The 17,267-nt window shown below is 40.1% G+C and overlaps 3 protein-coding genes and 2 non-coding genes across 5 annotated transcripts; 3 read left to right on the top strand and 2 right to left on the bottom strand.

Moving 5' to 3' along the window:
• Window positions 1-1,156: 1,156 nt before the first annotated feature.
• Window positions 1,157-1,261, bottom strand: LOC131309053 (small nucleolar RNA R71). The gene has a single exon (XR_009194731.1). It is a non-coding gene; the product is annotated as a small nucleolar RNA R71 (small nucleolar RNA).
• Window positions 1,262-1,319: 58 nt separating this feature from the next.
• LOC131330228 (uncharacterized) lies at window positions 1,320-3,341 on the top strand. Its single transcript, XM_058363736.1, has one exon. The coding sequence runs from the start codon at window positions 1,320-1,322 to the stop codon at window positions 3,339-3,341; it is 2,022 nt and encodes a 673-aa protein (XP_058219719.1).
• A 4,929-nt stretch (window positions 3,342-8,270) lies between these two features.
• LOC131309042 (small nucleolar RNA R71) lies at window positions 8,271-8,375 on the bottom strand. The gene has a single exon (XR_009194720.1). It is a non-coding gene; the product is annotated as a small nucleolar RNA R71 (small nucleolar RNA).
• Window positions 8,376-8,433: 58 nt separating this feature from the next.
• Window positions 8,434-10,455, top strand: LOC131330222 (uncharacterized). The gene has a single exon (XM_058363723.1). The coding sequence runs from the start codon at window positions 8,434-8,436 to the stop codon at window positions 10,453-10,455; it is 2,022 nt and encodes a 673-aa protein (XP_058219706.1).
• Window positions 10,456-14,883: 4,428 nt separating this feature from the next.
• On the top strand, window positions 14,884-15,219 carry LOC131330216 (uncharacterized). The gene has a single exon (XM_058363709.1). It carries the CDS (start codon window positions 14,884-14,886, stop codon window positions 15,217-15,219), a length of 336 nt encoding a protein of 111 aa, XP_058219692.1.
• Window positions 15,220-17,267: the final 2,048 nt, after the last annotated feature.

Here is a 17,267-nt window from a genome sequence, read left to right as displayed (position 1 = left end):
CTGATTGATTCGAATACATGACCTACAATCGAAACATATTTAGGTTACGAAATGGAAGAGTGGATTCGAAACCGTAGAACTTTTTCCCATCAATTCTTTCCCTGCTTTTCTATCGTCTTTAATTTCAGTTCAATAGTTCTAAGAAATCAACAATCAATCAATCTTTTTCTTGGATTAATATAGAAATTAATTGAAATAACTGCAACTCAACCTTATAATCCCTGTGGAGCGATACTCGGAATACTTATCACTATTCATTTGAGTAGTAGTAATTGTTTCGTGTTATTAATTATTTTTGGTACGGAAACGACCCGATCAAATTTTGGCGCCGTTGCCGGGGATTACAAGCACGGTTGCATTATTTTAGTTGATTTTTATTTTAATTTTAGTTTAGGTATTTTTTTTTTCTATTTTTATTATTCCTCATATTTGTTTAATTGCATTCTTTCTTTGTTAGCATTTTATTTTGTCAAGCACAGGAATCGAGAAATTGTAGCTCACAGGAACAAGAAGTAAGCTGCAACATTGCAGCTTAACAATAAATTCAATTGGCTTTTCCAAGCGCTGTGAGTTTTCTTATTGTTCTTGGTTTTAGTGTTTTGTTTATTTTTATTTTTATTTGAGTTAGGGACATTTTGTGTTATATGTTTGGTCGTCGATCATTGGACCCATTACTTGATAATTTTGACCCAGAGATCGAACGGACCTTTAGAGCTAATAGAGCAGCCTCTCGTCACCCTTGGCCTTCACCCACTTCACTTGTTAGAATGGCTGAAAGAATAGAGGCTGAGGTTCCACCTGCGATCGGAGAGTACTTTCTCCCATCCGCATACACCTCACCATCATGCATAGCATTGCCTACCACTGCCTCAACACAATTTGAAATCAAGTCCAGTTTGTTACAAACACTTCCATCATTCTATGGACTTGATAATGAGGACCCATATCGGCATTTAGGGGACTTTGAAGAGATTTGCTCCACTGTTAAAATTCAGCATTTCACTGATAATGCCCTTAAGTTAAAGTTATTCCCGTTCTCACTTAAAGATAAAGCCAAATACTGGCTTAATACTTTGGCACCGAATAGCATCAACTCTTGGGATCAAATGAAAAATGAGTTTTTGAAAAAGTACTTTTCCATAGGCAAAACAAAAGAAATTCGCCAAGAACTCACTAGTTTCTATCAAAAAGAAGGCGAACAATTTCACCAAGCATGGGAGAGACTTAATGATATCATTAGGAGTTGTCCACACCACCAAGTTCCTAAATGGCAGTTAGTCCAATGTTTCTACGATGGACTATGTGAACAACACCGATATATGGTGGATGCCTCATGTGGAGGCACATTTATGCTTAAGAATGAGAATCAGGGGTGGGACTTGTTTGGGCAGTTAGCGGAGAATTTACGACACCGAGCCTCATCATCCCGCACAAATAGGACAGCTTCTACTGCATTCAAACAGAGTGGCCTTCATGAGGTGGGCCGCTCTGATGATCTTTCCTATAAGGTAGATGCATTGACCCGCAAGTTTGACACTTTCTTATCTTTGGGTCATGGTCCTTCACATTCTTCACCTCCTGCTGCTGTTGCGGAGGTATGTCAGTTGTGCTCCAGTCCATGCCATCAAATAAATGAGTGCCACATGGCATCTCAATTTCCAGAATTTCTTCAAGAGCACGTGAATGCGGCCCAGGGGTTTGGTAGGCCAGCAAATGACCCATATTCTCATACTTACAACCCCGGCTGGAAGAATCATCCCAACTTTGGATGGCGACAGCCAGACCAAGGGCAACCATTTGCCCAACCTATGAGGCCTTCATTTCCTAATACTTCCAACACACAGGCCTATTGTCCACCACCTGCACCACACCAGTACCAACAACCTCCTGCTCCTACTACGTCCTCTCAAAGGACACCAGCTTTTGAGGAGCAAATGTTGAAGGCCATGGCTGAAATGAGAGCCGATTGCCAACAAATGAAAGCTGACTCCCAATTGCTTTACTCCCATTCTCAATCCATTGCCAAGATGGAAACCCAAGTGGGTCAGCTAGCTAATGCTCTTAACCATCGGGATGAAGGTAGATTACCAAGTCAGCCAGTGGCCAACCCACGAGGGATGCACCATATTGACAATTCGCAAGGTCACGAACAAGCGAAATTAGTTGTCACCCTCAGAAATGGGAGAGACGTAGAGACTCGACCGGAGGAGGTCAAAGCGAAGGAGAAAGTGTCTCCACCTGTCGCTGAGAGGTCTAAGGTTGATAAGAGGTCTAAGGAGAAGGAGACCGATCCAGTGTCCACAATTGTTCCGGGGTTATCTGAGACCCCATCTTATATTCCTAAGGCACCTTTCCCGACTTGCCTTAATGCACCTTCACCCTTTCACAAAAAGGGGGCAAAACAAGAAGATATGATGGAGGTGTTCAAACAAGTAAAAATCAACCTCCCTCTCTTAGAGGCAATTAGTCAAGTTCCAGCTTATGCTAAATTTTTGAAAGACCTTTGTACCCAAAAGCGTAAGTCTAAGACACATGAGCCTAAGGAGGTGCGTCTCACTGAGCAGGTGAGCTCCATTCTTACACGTAACACACCCATTAAGCAAAAGGATCCTGGTGTTCCTATTATTTCATGTGTTATTGGAGATCATGTCATTGATAAAGCACTCCTCGATTTAGGGGCCAGTGTTAATTTGCTCCCATACTCGGTATATGAACAACTTGGGCTGGGAGAGTTGAAACCCACGTCGATTACGTTGCAATTAGCTGATAGATCCATTAAGGTGCCGCGTGGTGTGATCGAGGATGTCCTTGTCAAGGTAGATAAGTTTTACTTTCCTGTTGATTTTATAGTTCTTGACATGGAACCAGTCCATAATCCCAACAAACAGATTCCTCTCATCCTTGGTCGACCTTTCTTGGCTACAGCCAATGCATCTATTCACTGTAGGACTGGAGTGATGGATGTATCATTTGGAAATATGAGGGTGCAATTGAATGTTTTCGATGCCAATCTCTATCCTTGTAAAGAGAAAGACTGCTTCGCAGTCAGTGAGAGTGATTATATGGTTGATAAGGTGCCTCCAGACATTCGAGTTAAGGGTCCCATAGAAATGCCTCTTGTGCATGTAGGATTGGATAGTGGTAACATTGAAATGAGTCATGGTTCTCTTAATTCGAAGAACCCCATAAATGAACCTCCATGGAGTGACCCATACATTGAGCCTTGGCCCATACTTCTTAGTTCTTCCACTTCCCCTCTTATAGAGGGTGCACCGAGACAAGAGTGGAAACCACCACCATATGCATGCTTGGGCCCGGGTAATATTTTTTCTGGTGATTGATATTTAAATGCTCTCATTTTGTCTGGCTGAAGACATTAAATTTAGCGCTTCTTGGGAGGCAACCCAAGTGTCATTCATTGTTTAGTGTCGTCTTTGAGTTTTATTTATTTATCTTTTTCTGGATTTGTTAGTTTTTCTTTTTGAGTAAATTTTTTTTTCTTCCCCTTTTTATCTGTATTTTTTGTGTGTGTGCGTGTTTCTTGGAGGCTAACATTTTGCAGGTTGTTCAGTTCAAGTTGGGGGGTTTCCCTCTCACTATAGTTTACCCTGCTTAGTTCCTCCTATTCGAGGTGATATCTTTCCTCTCTTTTCTGTTTTTGTCCTTTCTTTTCATTTTCATGTATTCAATGCGGACATTGAATAGTTCAAGTTGGGGGGAGGGATCACTTTGTTCTTTTTGCATAGTTAGAGCTTAAAAATAAAAAAAACATAGTGAGATCTTTCTTGTATGGGACTTGGAATTTGCGAGGTATTTATTAGTTGCTTGAATTGAGGCATGTTGGCATTGTTTGGGTATTTTGTGGACTGTTAGTTCTTTATGCTAACTTGTTAATGCATGTAGTTATGGCACTTGCACCTTTGCAATTAACATCTATTTGGGCTTAGTTTGCTTGTGAGTGTCGTTTGAGCGTTCTCAATGGCTAGACTAGTGGAGACTTATGCCCTGGTGAGCTTTCGAGCCTTATCTTTTATTGGAGTGGTGTCACGTAACTTCTTAGTATGTCAACAGAAAGAATATACTTGTTGAAGGTCTCATTATTCTTGATTGCTAAGCATTGGAATTTATTGAAAATATCTCTTGGGTTTTGGTTTGCCACATGGGTGTTACACTCCTGGGAGAGGATTATAGGCATTTTCTTGATATTTGGGCCGGTTCGTTCCTTTATTTTCACATTTATCCCTTGCAAGCCACTTTGAGCCTTTTATACTTGAGCCTTTTCTTGATTAGCTCCACCTTCCATATTGTGTTTGGAGAAAGGCAAGAATGTAAAGGTAAAATTTTTGGGTTGTTTGTGAATTTTTGTGCTTGAATTGGTGGTGTCCCTTAAAAAAAAAAGAAATACTACAAAAGAAAAAAAGAGAAGAAGAAAAAGAAAGAAGGGGGCACCAATATGTTTGAAAAGGAGGAATCATGCTTTATGGTTGGAAAATGTTGAAAAGTTAGAAGGAAAGATAAGCTGGAGTTGAAAAGGTAAAAAAAAATTGGGCTCACATTGTTAAATTGGCCCTAAGTTATTTGCCTATTCTCGGACATACGATGTTTTACCCTAACCTTGAAATATTTCTCCTTACCCCACATTACAACCGAAATTAAAGTCCTATTTGATCCTTGGGGAGTTGGGGTGTGGATTGATGGATGTGAGAGTGACTTCCAATGCTTGGTGTTCCGTTCATGAGATCGAGTGTCCACCATAAAAAGCGTTCTTTTCGTGTCATAGTGTGCGAAGTATTTTGCTTTCAATTACATAACTTCCAAACCGCACACTTGAGAGTTCATAATGCATCTTGTTTCGAGCGATTTTATTTGTGAGTGCATGACACTGTGAGAATTGAAGTCGAAACTTGGTCCGGAGAGAACTTTGAGTGGCATGTCATTGGTGACTAAGTCCAAGTGTTCACACACGCTAAATTAGGTGCCATGGTTTATATGCATGTCTTCATAGCATTTTGAACTAATGTTGCCTAATATACTTGTGCAATGACTTTGTGCCTTGGCTTGAGAGACTGATGAGTTACTTGCAGGTTATGGGTTCCGTGTAAGGGGATTTACGGTGTTTTGTGGGTGATCACTACTGAAAACCCTCACGAGACTTCACTCGTCCTACCGGGGCCGCCCGGGGGTTTAAAAGAACTATCTATTTTAATTTGTCTTCATTAGTTTTTCTATTCTTTTCTTTGCTAGGGACTAGCAAAGTGTAAGTTGGGGGGCGTGATAAGTGCCGAAATATTGATATTTTGGCTCTCCAAATTACACTTGTTAGTCATTTATATTTGTTATTTGATATTTATTTTGCTTCTATTTTGTTTATAGGTTGCTCGAGCTCGTTGTCCAATATATTGGATAAAACGAAGAGTTTAATGGAAGTTTGGGGTCAAAGTGTAAAGAGCTTCAAAGTTGAATTGCTAATCTATTAAAGCACGAAGTTTAAGGGCCTATATGTAATTAATACTTGAAACCCTATATAATGGAAATTGACTGACTTCGGCAGTCAGCTGCGGAACAGGGTTTGGAAATTGGACGACGACGACGGGCATGTCCAAAGAACAGAGGACAAGAACTTTGATCTCTTCCACTTCGATGGCCACCTAACTCCTTTTTCTAGGGTATAGCTGAAACTTGAACTCTGAATAACCCTTTTATGTTTTGATTTAGGTTTTATTATTCGAATCATTGTTGTATGACTTTTAAGGATTTATTTATGATATTACTTCTTTCCAGCAAATCTTGTGTATGAAATCCTAGGTTTTATACACGTTCATACAATAGTTTTAATTGTTTTATGATAACCGATTGGATGGATTATACTACGTAAGACGCGTCGTGCCGATGAGACGATCCGTACTTTAATTTTAATTTGAGACGGGTCGTGCTAGTAAGACGATTCGTGCTAGGCGGAGATAGTCCATGCCGATTGGTGATTCATAAATTATTTTTAGGAGATATCGCTAGGGCTTGCAATCCTACGATATCCTGATTGATTCGAATACATGACCTACAATCGAAACATATTTAGGTTACGAAATGGAAGAGTGGATTCGAAACCGTAGAACTTTTTCCCATCAATTCTTTCCCTGCTTTTCTATCGTCTTTAATTTCAGTTCAATAGTTCTAAGAAATCAACAATCAATCAATCTTTTTCTTGGATTAATATAGAAATTAATTGAAATAACTGCAACTCAACCTTATAATCCCTGTGGAGCGATACTCGGAATACTTATCACTATTCATTTGAGTAGTAGTAATTGTTTCGTGTTATTAATTATTTTTGGTACGGAAACGACCCGATCAAATTTTGAGTGCCGAAATATTGATATTTTGGCTCTCCAAATTATACTTGTTAGTCATTTATATTTGTTATTTGATATTTATTTTGCTTCTATTTTGTTTATAGGTTGCTCGAGCTCGTTGTCCAATATATTGGATAAAACGAAGAGTTTAATGGAAGTTTGGGGTCAAAGTGTAAAGAGCTTCAAAGTTGAATTGCTAATCTATTAAAGCACGAAGTTTAAGGGCCTATATGTAATTAATACTTGAAACCCTATATAATGGAAATTGACTGACTTCGGCAGTCAGCTGCGGAACAGGGTTTGGAAATTGGACGACGACGACGGGCATGTCCAAAGAACAGAGGACAAGAACTTTGATCTCTTCCACTTCGATGGCCACCTAACTCCTTTTTCTAGGGTATAGATGAAACTTGAACTCTGAATAACCCTTTTATGTTTTGATTTAGGTTTTATTATTCGAATCATTGTTGTATGACTTTTAAGGATTTATTTATGATATTACTTCTTTCCAGCAAATCTTGTGTATGAAATCCTAGGTTTTATACACGTTCATACAATAGTTTTAATTGTTTTATGATAACCGATTGGATGGATTATACTACGTAAGACGCGTCGTGCCGATGAGACGATCCGTACTTTAATTTTAATTTGAGACGGGTCGTGCTAGTAAGACGATTCGTGCTAGGCGGAGATAGTCCATGCCGATTGGTGATTCATAAATTATTTTTAGGAGATATCGCTAGGGCTTGCAATCCTACGATATCCTGATTGATTCGAATACATGACCTACAATCGAAACATATTTAGGTTACGAAAGGGAAGAGTGGATTCGAAACCGTAGAACTTTTTCCCATCAATTCTTTCCCTGCTTTTCTATCGTCTTTAATTTCAGTTCAATAGTTCTAAGAAATCAACAATCAATCAATCTTTTTCTTGGATTAATATAGAAATTAATTGAAATAACTGCAACTCAACCTTATAATCCCTGTGGAGCGATACTCGGAATACTTATCACTATTCATTTGAGTAGTAGTAATTGTTTCGTGTTATTAATTATTTTTGGTACGGAAACGACCCGATCAAATTTTGGCGCCGTTGCCGGGGATTACAAGCACGGTTGCATTATTTTAGTTGATTTTTATTTTAATTTTAGTTTAGGTATTTTTTTTTTCTATTTTTATTATTCCTCATATTTGTTTAATTGCATTCTTTCTTTGTTAGCATTTTATTTTGTCAAGCACAGGAATCGAGAAATTGTAGCTCACAGGAACAAGAAGTAAGCTGCAACATTGCAGCTTAACAATAAATTCAATTGGCTTTTCCAGGCGCTGTGAGTTTTCTTATTGTTCTTGGTTTTAGTGTTTTGTTTATTTTTATTTTTATTTGAGTTAGGGACATTTTGTGTTATATGTTTGGTCGTCGATCATTGGACCCATTACTTGATAATTTTGACCCAGAGATCGAACGGACCTTTAGAGCTAATAGAGCAGCCTCTCGTCACCCTTGGCCTTCACCCACTTCACTTGTTAGAATGGCTGAAAGAATAGAGGCTGAGGTTCCACCTGCGATCGGAGAGTACTTTCTCCCATCCGCATACACCTCACCATCATGCATAGCATTGCCTACCACTGCCTCAACACAATTTGAAATCAAGTCCAGTTTGTTACAAACACTTCCATCATTCTATGGACTTGATAATGAGGACCCATATCGGCATTTAGGGGACTTTGAAGAGATTTGCTCCACTGTTAAAATTCAGCATTTCACTGATAATGCCCTTAAGTTAAAGTTATTCCCGTTCTCACTTAAAGATAAAGCCAAATACTGGCTTAATACTTTGGCACCGAATAGCATCAACTCTTGGGATCAAATGAAAAATGAGTTTTTGAAAAAGTACTTTTCCATAGGCAAAACAAAAGAAATTCGCCAAGAACTCACTAGTTTCTATCAAAAAGAAGGCGAACAATTTCACCAAGCATGGGAGAGACTTAATGATATCATTAGGAGTTGTCCACACCACCAAGTTCCTAAATGGCAGTTAGTCCAATGTTTCTACGATGGACTATGTGAACAACACCGATATATGGTGGATGCCTCATGTGGAGGCACATTTATGCTTAAGAATGAGAATCAGGGGTGGGACTTGTTTGGGCAGTTAGCGGAGAATTCACGACACCGAGCCTCATCATCCCGCACAAATAGGACAGCTTCTACTGCATTCAAACAGAGTGGCCTTCATGAGGTGGGCCGCTCTGATGATCTTTCCTATAAGGTAGATGCATTGACCCGCAAGTTTGACACTTTCTTATCTTTGGGTCATGGTCCTTCACATTCTTCACCTCCTGCTGCTGTTGCGGAGGTATGTCAGTTGTGCTCCAGTCCATGCCATCAAATAAATGAGTGCCACATGGCATCTCAATTTCCAGAATTTCTTCAAGAGCACGTGAATGCGGCCCAGGGGTTTGGTAGGCCAGCAAATGACCCATATTCTCATACTTACAACCCCGGCTGGAAGAATCATCCCAACTTTGGATGGCGACAGCCAGACCATGGGCAACCATTTGCCCAACCTATGAGGCCTTCATTTCCTAATACTTCCAACACACAGGCTTATTGTCCACCACCTGCACCACACCAGTACCAACAACCTCCTGCTCCTACTACGTCCTCTCAAAGGACACCAGCTTTTGAGGAGCAAATGTTGAAGGCCATGGCTGAAATGAGAGCCGATTGCCAACAAATGAAAGCTGACTCCCAATTGCTTTACTCCCATTCTCAATCCATTGCCAAGATGGAAACCCAAGTGGGTCAGCTAGCTAATGCTCTTAACCATCGGGATGAAGGTAGATTACCAAGTCAGCCAGTGGCCAACCCACGAGGGATGCACCATATTGACAATTCGCAAGGTCACGAACAAGCAAAATTAGTTGTCACCCTCAGAAATGGGAGAGACGTAGAGACTCGACCGGAGGAGGTCAAAGCGAAGGAGAAAGTGTCTCCACCTGTCGCTGAGAGGTCTAAGGTTGATAAGAGGTCTAAGGAGAAGGAGACCGATCCAGTGTCCACAATTGTTCCGGGGTTATCTGAGACCCCATCTTATATTCCTAAGGCACCTTTCCCGACTTGCCTTAATGCACCTTCACCCTTTCACAAAAAGGGGGCAAAACAAGAAGATATGATGGACGTGTTCAAACAAGTAAAAATCAACCTCCCTCTCTTAGAGGCAATTAGTCAAGTTCCAGCTTATGCTAAATTTTTGAAAGACCTTTGTACCCAAAAGCGTAAGTCTAAGACACATGAGCCTAAGGAGGTGCGTCTCACTGAGCAGGTGAGCTCCATTCTTACACGTAACACACCCATTAAGCAAAAGGATCCTGGTGTTCCTATTATTTCTTGTGTTATTGGAGATCATGTCATTGATAAAGCACTCCTCGATTTAGGGGCCAGTGTTAATTTGCTCCCATACTCGGTATATGAACAACTTGGGCTGGGAGAGTTGAAACCCACGTCGATTACGTTGCAATTAGCTGATAGATCCATTAAGGTGCCGCGTGGTGTGATCGAGGATGTCCTTGTCAAGGTAGATAAGTTTTACTTTCCTGTTGATTTTATAGTTCTTGACATGGAACCAGTCCATAATCCCAACAAACAGATTCCTCTCATCCTTGGTCGACCTTTCTTGGCTACAGCCAATGCATCTATTCACTGTAGGACTGGAGTGATGGATGTATCATTTGGAAATATGAGGGTGCAATTGAATGTTTTCGATGCCAATCTCTATCCTTGTAAAGAGAAAGACTGCTTCGCAGTCAGTGAGAGTGATTATATGGTTGATAAGGTGCCTCCAGACATTCGAGTTAAGGGTCCCATAGAAATGCCTCTTGTGCATGTAGGATTGGATAGTGGTAACATTGAAATGAGTCATGGTTCTCTTAATTCGAAGAACCCCATAAATGAACCTCCATGGAGTGACCCATACATTGAGCCTTGGCCCATACTTCTTAGTTCTTCCACTTCCCCTCTTATAGAGGGTGCACCGAGACAAGAGTGGAAACCACCACCATATGCATGCTTGGGCCCGGGTAATATTTTTTCTGGTGATTGATATTTAAATGCTCTCATTTTGTCTGGCTGAAGACATTAAATTTAGCGCTTCTTGGGAGGCAACCCAAGTGTCATTCATTGTTTAGTGTCGTCTTTGAGTTTTATTTATTTATCTTTTTCTGGATTTGTTAGTTTTTCTTTTTGAGTAAATTTTTTTTTTCTTCCCCTTTTTATCTGTATTTTTTGTGTGTGTGCGTGTTTCTTGGAGGCTAACATTTTGCAGGTTGTTCAGTTCAAGTTGGGGGGGTTTCCCTCTCACTATAGTTTACCCTGCTTAGTTCCTCCTATTCGAGGTGATATCTTTCCTCTCTTTTCTGTTTTTGTCCTTTCTTTTCATTTTCATGTATTCAATGCGGACATTGAATAGTTCAAGTTGGGGGGAGGGATCACTTTGTTCTTTTTGCATAGTTAGAGCTTAAAAATAAAAAAAACATAGTGAGATCTTTCTTGTATGGGACTTGGAATTTGCGAGGTATTTATTAGTTGCTTGAATTGAGGCATGTTGGCATTGTTTGGGTATTTTGTGGACTGTTAGTTCTTTATGCTAACTTGTTAATGCATGTAGTTATGGCACTTGCACCTTTGCAATTAACATCTATTTGGGCTTAGTTTGCTTGTGAGTGTCGTTTGAGCGTTCTCAATGGCTAGACTAGTGGAGACTTATGCCCTGGTGAGCTTTCGAGCCTTATCTTTTATTGGAGTGGTGTCACGTAACTTCTTAGTATGTCAACAGAAAGAATATACTTGTTGAAGGTCTCATTATTCTTGATTGCTAAGCATTGGAATTTATTGAAAATATCTCTTGGGTTTTGGTTTGCCACATGGGTGTTACACTCCTGGGAGAGGATTATAGGCATTTTCTTGATATTTGGGCCGGTTCGTTCCTTTATTTTCACATTTATCCCTTGCAAGCCACTTTGAGCCTTTTATACTTGAGCCTTTTCTTGATTAGCTCCACCTTCCATATTGTGTTTGGAGAAAGGCAAGAATGTAAAGGTAAAATTTTTGGGTTGTTTGTGAATTTTTGTGCTTGAATTGGTGGTGTCCCTTAAAAAAAAAATGAAATACTACAAAAGAAAAAAAGAGAAGAAGAAAAAGAAAGAAGGGGGCACCAATATGTTTGAAAAGGAGGAATCATGCTTTATGGTTGGAAAATGTTGAAAAGTTAGAAGGAAAGATAAGCTGGAGTTGAAAAGGTAAAAAAAAATTGGGCTCACATTGTTAAATTGGCCCTAAGTTATTTGCCTATTCTCGGACATACGATGTTTTACCCTAACCTTGAAATATTTCTCCTTACCCCACATTACAACCGAAATTAAAGTCCTATTTGATCCTTGGGGAGTTGGGGTGTGGATTGATGGATGTGAGAGTGACTTCCAATGCTTGGTGTTCCGTTCATGAGATCGAGTGTCCACCATAAAAAGCGTTCTTTTCGTGTCATAGTGTGCGAAGTATTTTGCTTTCAATTACATAACTTCCAAACCGCACACTTGAGAGTTCATAATGCATCTTGTTTCGAGCGATTTTATTTGTGAGTGCATGACACTGTGAGAATTGAAGTCGAAACTTGGTCCGGAGAGAACTTTGAGTGGCATGTCATTGGTGACTAAGTCCAAGTGTTCACACACGCTAAATTAGGTGCCATGGTTTATATGCATGTCTTCATAGCATTTTGAACTAATGTTGCCGAATATACTTGTGCAATGACTTTGTGCCTTGGCTTGAGAGACTGATGAGTTACTTGCAGGTTATGGGTTCCGTGTAAGGGGATTTACGGTGTTTTGTGGGTGATCACTACTGAAAACCCTCACGAGACTTCACTCGTCCTACCGAGGCCGCCCGGGGGTTTAAAAGAACTATCTATTTTAATTTGTCTTCATTAGTTTTTCTATTCTTTTCTTTGCTAGGGACTAGCAAAGTGTAAGTTGGGGGGCGTGATAAGTGCCGAAATATTGATATTTTGGCTCTCCAAATTATACTTGTTAGTCATTTATATTTGTTATTTGATATTTATTTTGCTTCTATTTTGTTTATAGGTTGCTCGAGCTCGTTGTCCAATATATTGGATAAAACGAAGAGTTTAATGGAAGTTTGGGGTCAAAGTGTAAAGAGCTTCAAAGTTGAATTGCTAATCTATTAAAGCACGAAGTTTAAGGGCCTATATGTAATTAATACGTGAAACCCTATATAATGGAAATTGACTGACTTCGGCAGCCAGCTGCGGAACAGGGTTTGGAAATTGGACGACGACGACGGGCATGTCCAAAGAACAGAGGACAAGAACTTTGATCTCTTCCACTTCGATGGCCACCTAACTCCTTTTTCTAGGGTATAGATGAAACTTGAACTCTGAATAACCCTTTTATGTTTTGATTTAGGTTTTATTATTCGAATCATTGTTGTATGACTTTTAAGGATTTATTTATGATATTACTTCTTTCCGGCAAATCTTGTGTATGAAATCCTAGGTTTTATACACGTTCATACAATAGTTTTAATTGTTTTATGATAACCGATTGGATGGATTATACTACGTAAGACGCGTCGTGCCGATGAGACGATCCGTACTTTAATTTTAATTTGAGACGGGTCGTGCTAGTAAGACGATTCGTGCTAGGCGGAGATAGTCCATGCCGATTGGTGATTCATAAATTATTTTTAGGAGATATCGCTAGGGCTTGCAATCCTACGATATCCTGATTGATTCGAATACATGACCTACAATCGAAACATATTTAGGTTACGAAAGGGAAGAGTGGATTCGAAACCGTAGAACTTTTTCCCATCAATTCTTTCCCTGCTTTTCTATCGTCTTTAATTTCAGTTCAATAGTTCTAAGAAATCAACAATCAATCAATCTTTTTCTTGGATTAATATAGAAATTAATTGAAATAACTGCAACTCAACCTTATAATCCCTGTGGAGCGATACTCGGAATACTTATCACTATTCATTTGAGTAGTAGTAATTGTTTCGTGTTATTAATTATTTTTGGTACGGAAACGACCCGATCAGAAGCTTAGAATTTCTAGAGAGAAGTAGGAGCAAGGAGTTAAGGTGTGAGTTTAAGCTTGGAATAGCTTGCTATTTATAGGCCAAGGCTCTCCTCCCTCCCTCTCTCACCCAAATCTCTCTTTCTATATCTCATCTTTTTCTCACCTTGCATGCTTGATTGGAAGCTTGATGGGTTAGGGCAAGGGTTGCTTGCACATCTCCCACCTAGTTCTAGGCTTGCATGGCTAGATTTGGTACTTTGGATTTGATTTTAGAAAGATTGGTGGAGGAAAGGAGGGGTTGTACAAGATTTGGTGATTAAAAAAACATAAAAGGACAATGGAAGATAGATTTGGCTTGGAGAAATATATAACCATAGATTGAAAGGATGGAAGATCAAGGCAAGGTACAATCCAATCTCTCCCTCTCTTCCTCTCTCTTTCTCTTTCTCTCTCTCCCCCTCTCTTGGCAATCTCTCTCTCTCTCTCTCTCTCTCTCTCTCGCTCTCTCTCTTGTACAATGTATATTATATAAATATGTATGAGTATGACCAAGTATATATAGATAAAAGTACATAGGTACTATGTGATCTACCTAGATTTTCAAGTCATAATTTCTTATTAAAATAACCTAAGGGGCACATGTTTCATTATACTATTATATATATATAGACACATGTCCAAGTTTTCAAATATAAATGTAGGCATTATTAGGTACCATATAATCTATCAAGATTTCCAAGTATCAAATAAAATATATGGCCAAGATTTTCTTATTAGAATAATTCAAGAAGTACTAGTACTTATATATTTATTAGTGTACTTAGAAATCTAGGAAATTAGATATTCACATATCTTTAATGCATATAAACACATGGGAAAATCTTGGAAGTGATTTATTTAATAAATCCTAGTACTAGTTAGTAAGACTAACTTATTATCCAATGGATAATATTTTCCCTTGCATTTTTTAACCAATGGATAAAAGGAATAAGGTAATATATACTTGAAATAACCCAAATGTCCTTTAGGCATGTGTATATAAGTCTATATATAACTATATATGAGTACTTTATCAAATCTAGCACAAAATATCCTTGATAGAAAATCTAGGTTTCCTATTGTCCAATGGATAAAAGTTTCCCTACCTTTTATTGTCCAATGGGTAAAGGTTCATCTAGGGTTAGGTTTCTCCAACTAATTGGTTAGAATCTAACTATACTTGCCAAGTAGGATCCCTAGCCAGGATATATAATTTTAAGACAAATCGGATTGTGAAAAACTAACAGGAAAATTTTAAAGCCATCCAAAAGAAATTAAAGAATTTTGAATAAACAACGAGATTTTTATTTACTAAAAATCGGAGTTGTTACAAAGATCCTCAGGCAGGGATATTTCTGGTCCACCATGGAAACAAAATGTGTGGAATACGTACCATGATGTCACAAATGCCAGATCCATGCCAACATCACGCATGTCCCGCCATCCGAACTGCATCAAATGACCTCACCATGGCCTTTTTCAGTATGGTAATCGATGTCATTGGAAGAATTGTACCAGCAGCATTTAACGGTCATAAATTCATCTTGGTGGCCATGGATTACTTCACGAAATGGGTAGAAGCTGCTTCTTACGCCACGCTGACCGCAGTTCAAGTTGCACACTTTATCAAGCAAAACGTCATTTACCGATACGGAGTCCCTCAGGCGTTTGTATCTGACAATGGGGTTTATTTCAAGGGAAGAGCCAGGGAAGTTTTGGATGAGTTCTAGATTCAAGTACACAAGTCAGCCATCTATCAGTCGTAGACCAACGGAGCCGTAGAAGCAGCTAATAAAATGATCAAGGCCATCCTGGAAAAGACCATTCAATCTGCAAGAGATTGGCATGAGCAGTTGCCACTGGCCTTATGGGGATATCGCACATCCGTACGTACACTAACAGGGGTGACCCCTTACTCTTTGGTCTACGGTATGGAGGTTGTACTCCCCATTGAGTTGGAAGTTCCATCTCTTCGGACTATGATCGAGTGTGAGGTGTAGGAGGCAAGTGGTTAAGCAATCAATTTGAAGAGCTTATGTTGTTCGATGAACGCCGGTTGAGGGCTCTCTATCATATTCAAGGGTATCAGAGGAGAATTGCACGCGCATTCAATAAAAAGGTGAAGCCTAGGGACTTGTCAAAAGGTGATATGGTTTTAGAGGAGATCCAGGCACCACTTTACGACCCACGTGGAAAGTTCCAACCGAAGTGGTCCGGGCCATACATTATCAATACCATCCTATCCGGAGGAGCTGCGCAGCTCATTGACTTGGACGGAAACGAATTTTCAACTTTGGTCAACCTGGATCAACTCAAGCGCTATTATCCCTGAGAGAAGCTCGCTGGGCTGAAAACCGTAAGGGCGGGCAGACCCAGGCAAAAGTTAGAGCAAAAGCTTGCTAGGATGAAAACCCGCAAGGGCATCCTTGGCAAAAATTAAGACATGCAATAAATGAGCTCGCTAGATCAAAAACCCGAAAGGGCGATACTAGGCAAAATTTAGAGCGCAAAAGGAGAGTGTTAAAACCAGAGCGAACCTTAACCTGAACTACGTTATGACCTGATTCCTTTGCTATAAGGATACGTAGGCAGCCTTCCGAGGCCCGTTCATGATCAATCAAAATGAAAATCCAGGCTGTGGGAATGCAAAACACTGAATCAAAAAGAGGGAAACCCTCCACAACTCATTTTTATTACGATGATTGCTTCTAATACATAAGGCTGAGTATGATTTTCAAGAACAAAAATCACAACATGATAAAGATAGGGGCCACAATTTATTCCAGGGACATGGTAGTAGGATTGAGTCAGTTTCCTTGAGCTCCAGCTCTAGCGGCAATATCTCTCCTAAGCCACTTCCGCTAACTCTCGTGAACTGTCACAGACGGATAGGAGTGTGCATCAATCATTTCATGAGTCCTCCAGAGCCGCTGATAGTTGCAAAGAACAGAATGGCGAAACAAAGGCAGAACAACATCGACCATAACCTCTGCAGCGGCCTCTTGTTTAAGGTCGAGCTGACGCTGAATCCGGTATGGGATATAGAAAGTAAAGGCCTCCAAACCAGCAAGGATGACCCACTGGGGGCTCATAAAGTGCACAGTCATAGGAGGAAGATCTAGCCACGAACGCCTCCATGAAACAGTCTCAGCTCGTAGATGCCTAAAAAAGCTGATCCACTCAGGAACTCGCATGTTCGCAAACTCGAAGCATCGGAGGGACAACAACCTAGCCTCATATGCCCAATTGCTAGGAGGAATGGTCAGCACATTCACCTTATCGCAAAGCCAGATCTACAAAAGAGAGAAAAACAAGTAAGAAACCATAGAAAGCTGAACTGAGCATTGAGGTAAAATGAGAACGTGACAAAGGCTCGAAAAAGGAGAGCTGAGTGAGAAGCCAACCTGTAGGTGGAGAGGACTACCCCCGAAAGTCTCAGTCTCTCCAGAACGAACTTTATCCAAATCTATCAATGTCTCAGCCAAAATTATCGGGATCACGTCCTTTCGAGCCTCAATTTGAATGGCAATGCTGACCAATGCTGAGCTAGCATGACCAGTGTAGGGTACCAAAAGGTAGGTCGCATGCAGGCACATGCAGAGGGCAGTCATGCACCAAGTTTGATAAGCTATGTCCGCAAGATCACCCGGGGGAGAAAACATCTCAATAAGTTGCATCACGTTGAGGCGACCATTGCTAACTAAGTAGCGGGCAGCACCACTACTCAATCCAAGGGTTGTGGTTAAAACCTTGTGGATGCTCTCACAACCAGGAGGGA

This window comes from Rhododendron vialii, chromosome 1a (assembly GCF_030253575.1).
Source record: "Rhododendron vialii isolate Sample 1 chromosome 1a, ASM3025357v1".
Taxonomy (NCBI): Eukaryota; Viridiplantae; Streptophyta; class Magnoliopsida; order Ericales; family Ericaceae; genus Rhododendron; species Rhododendron vialii.
Note: the sequence above shows the minus strand (reverse complement) of the source record. Positions and strands in the feature narration are given on the sequence as shown.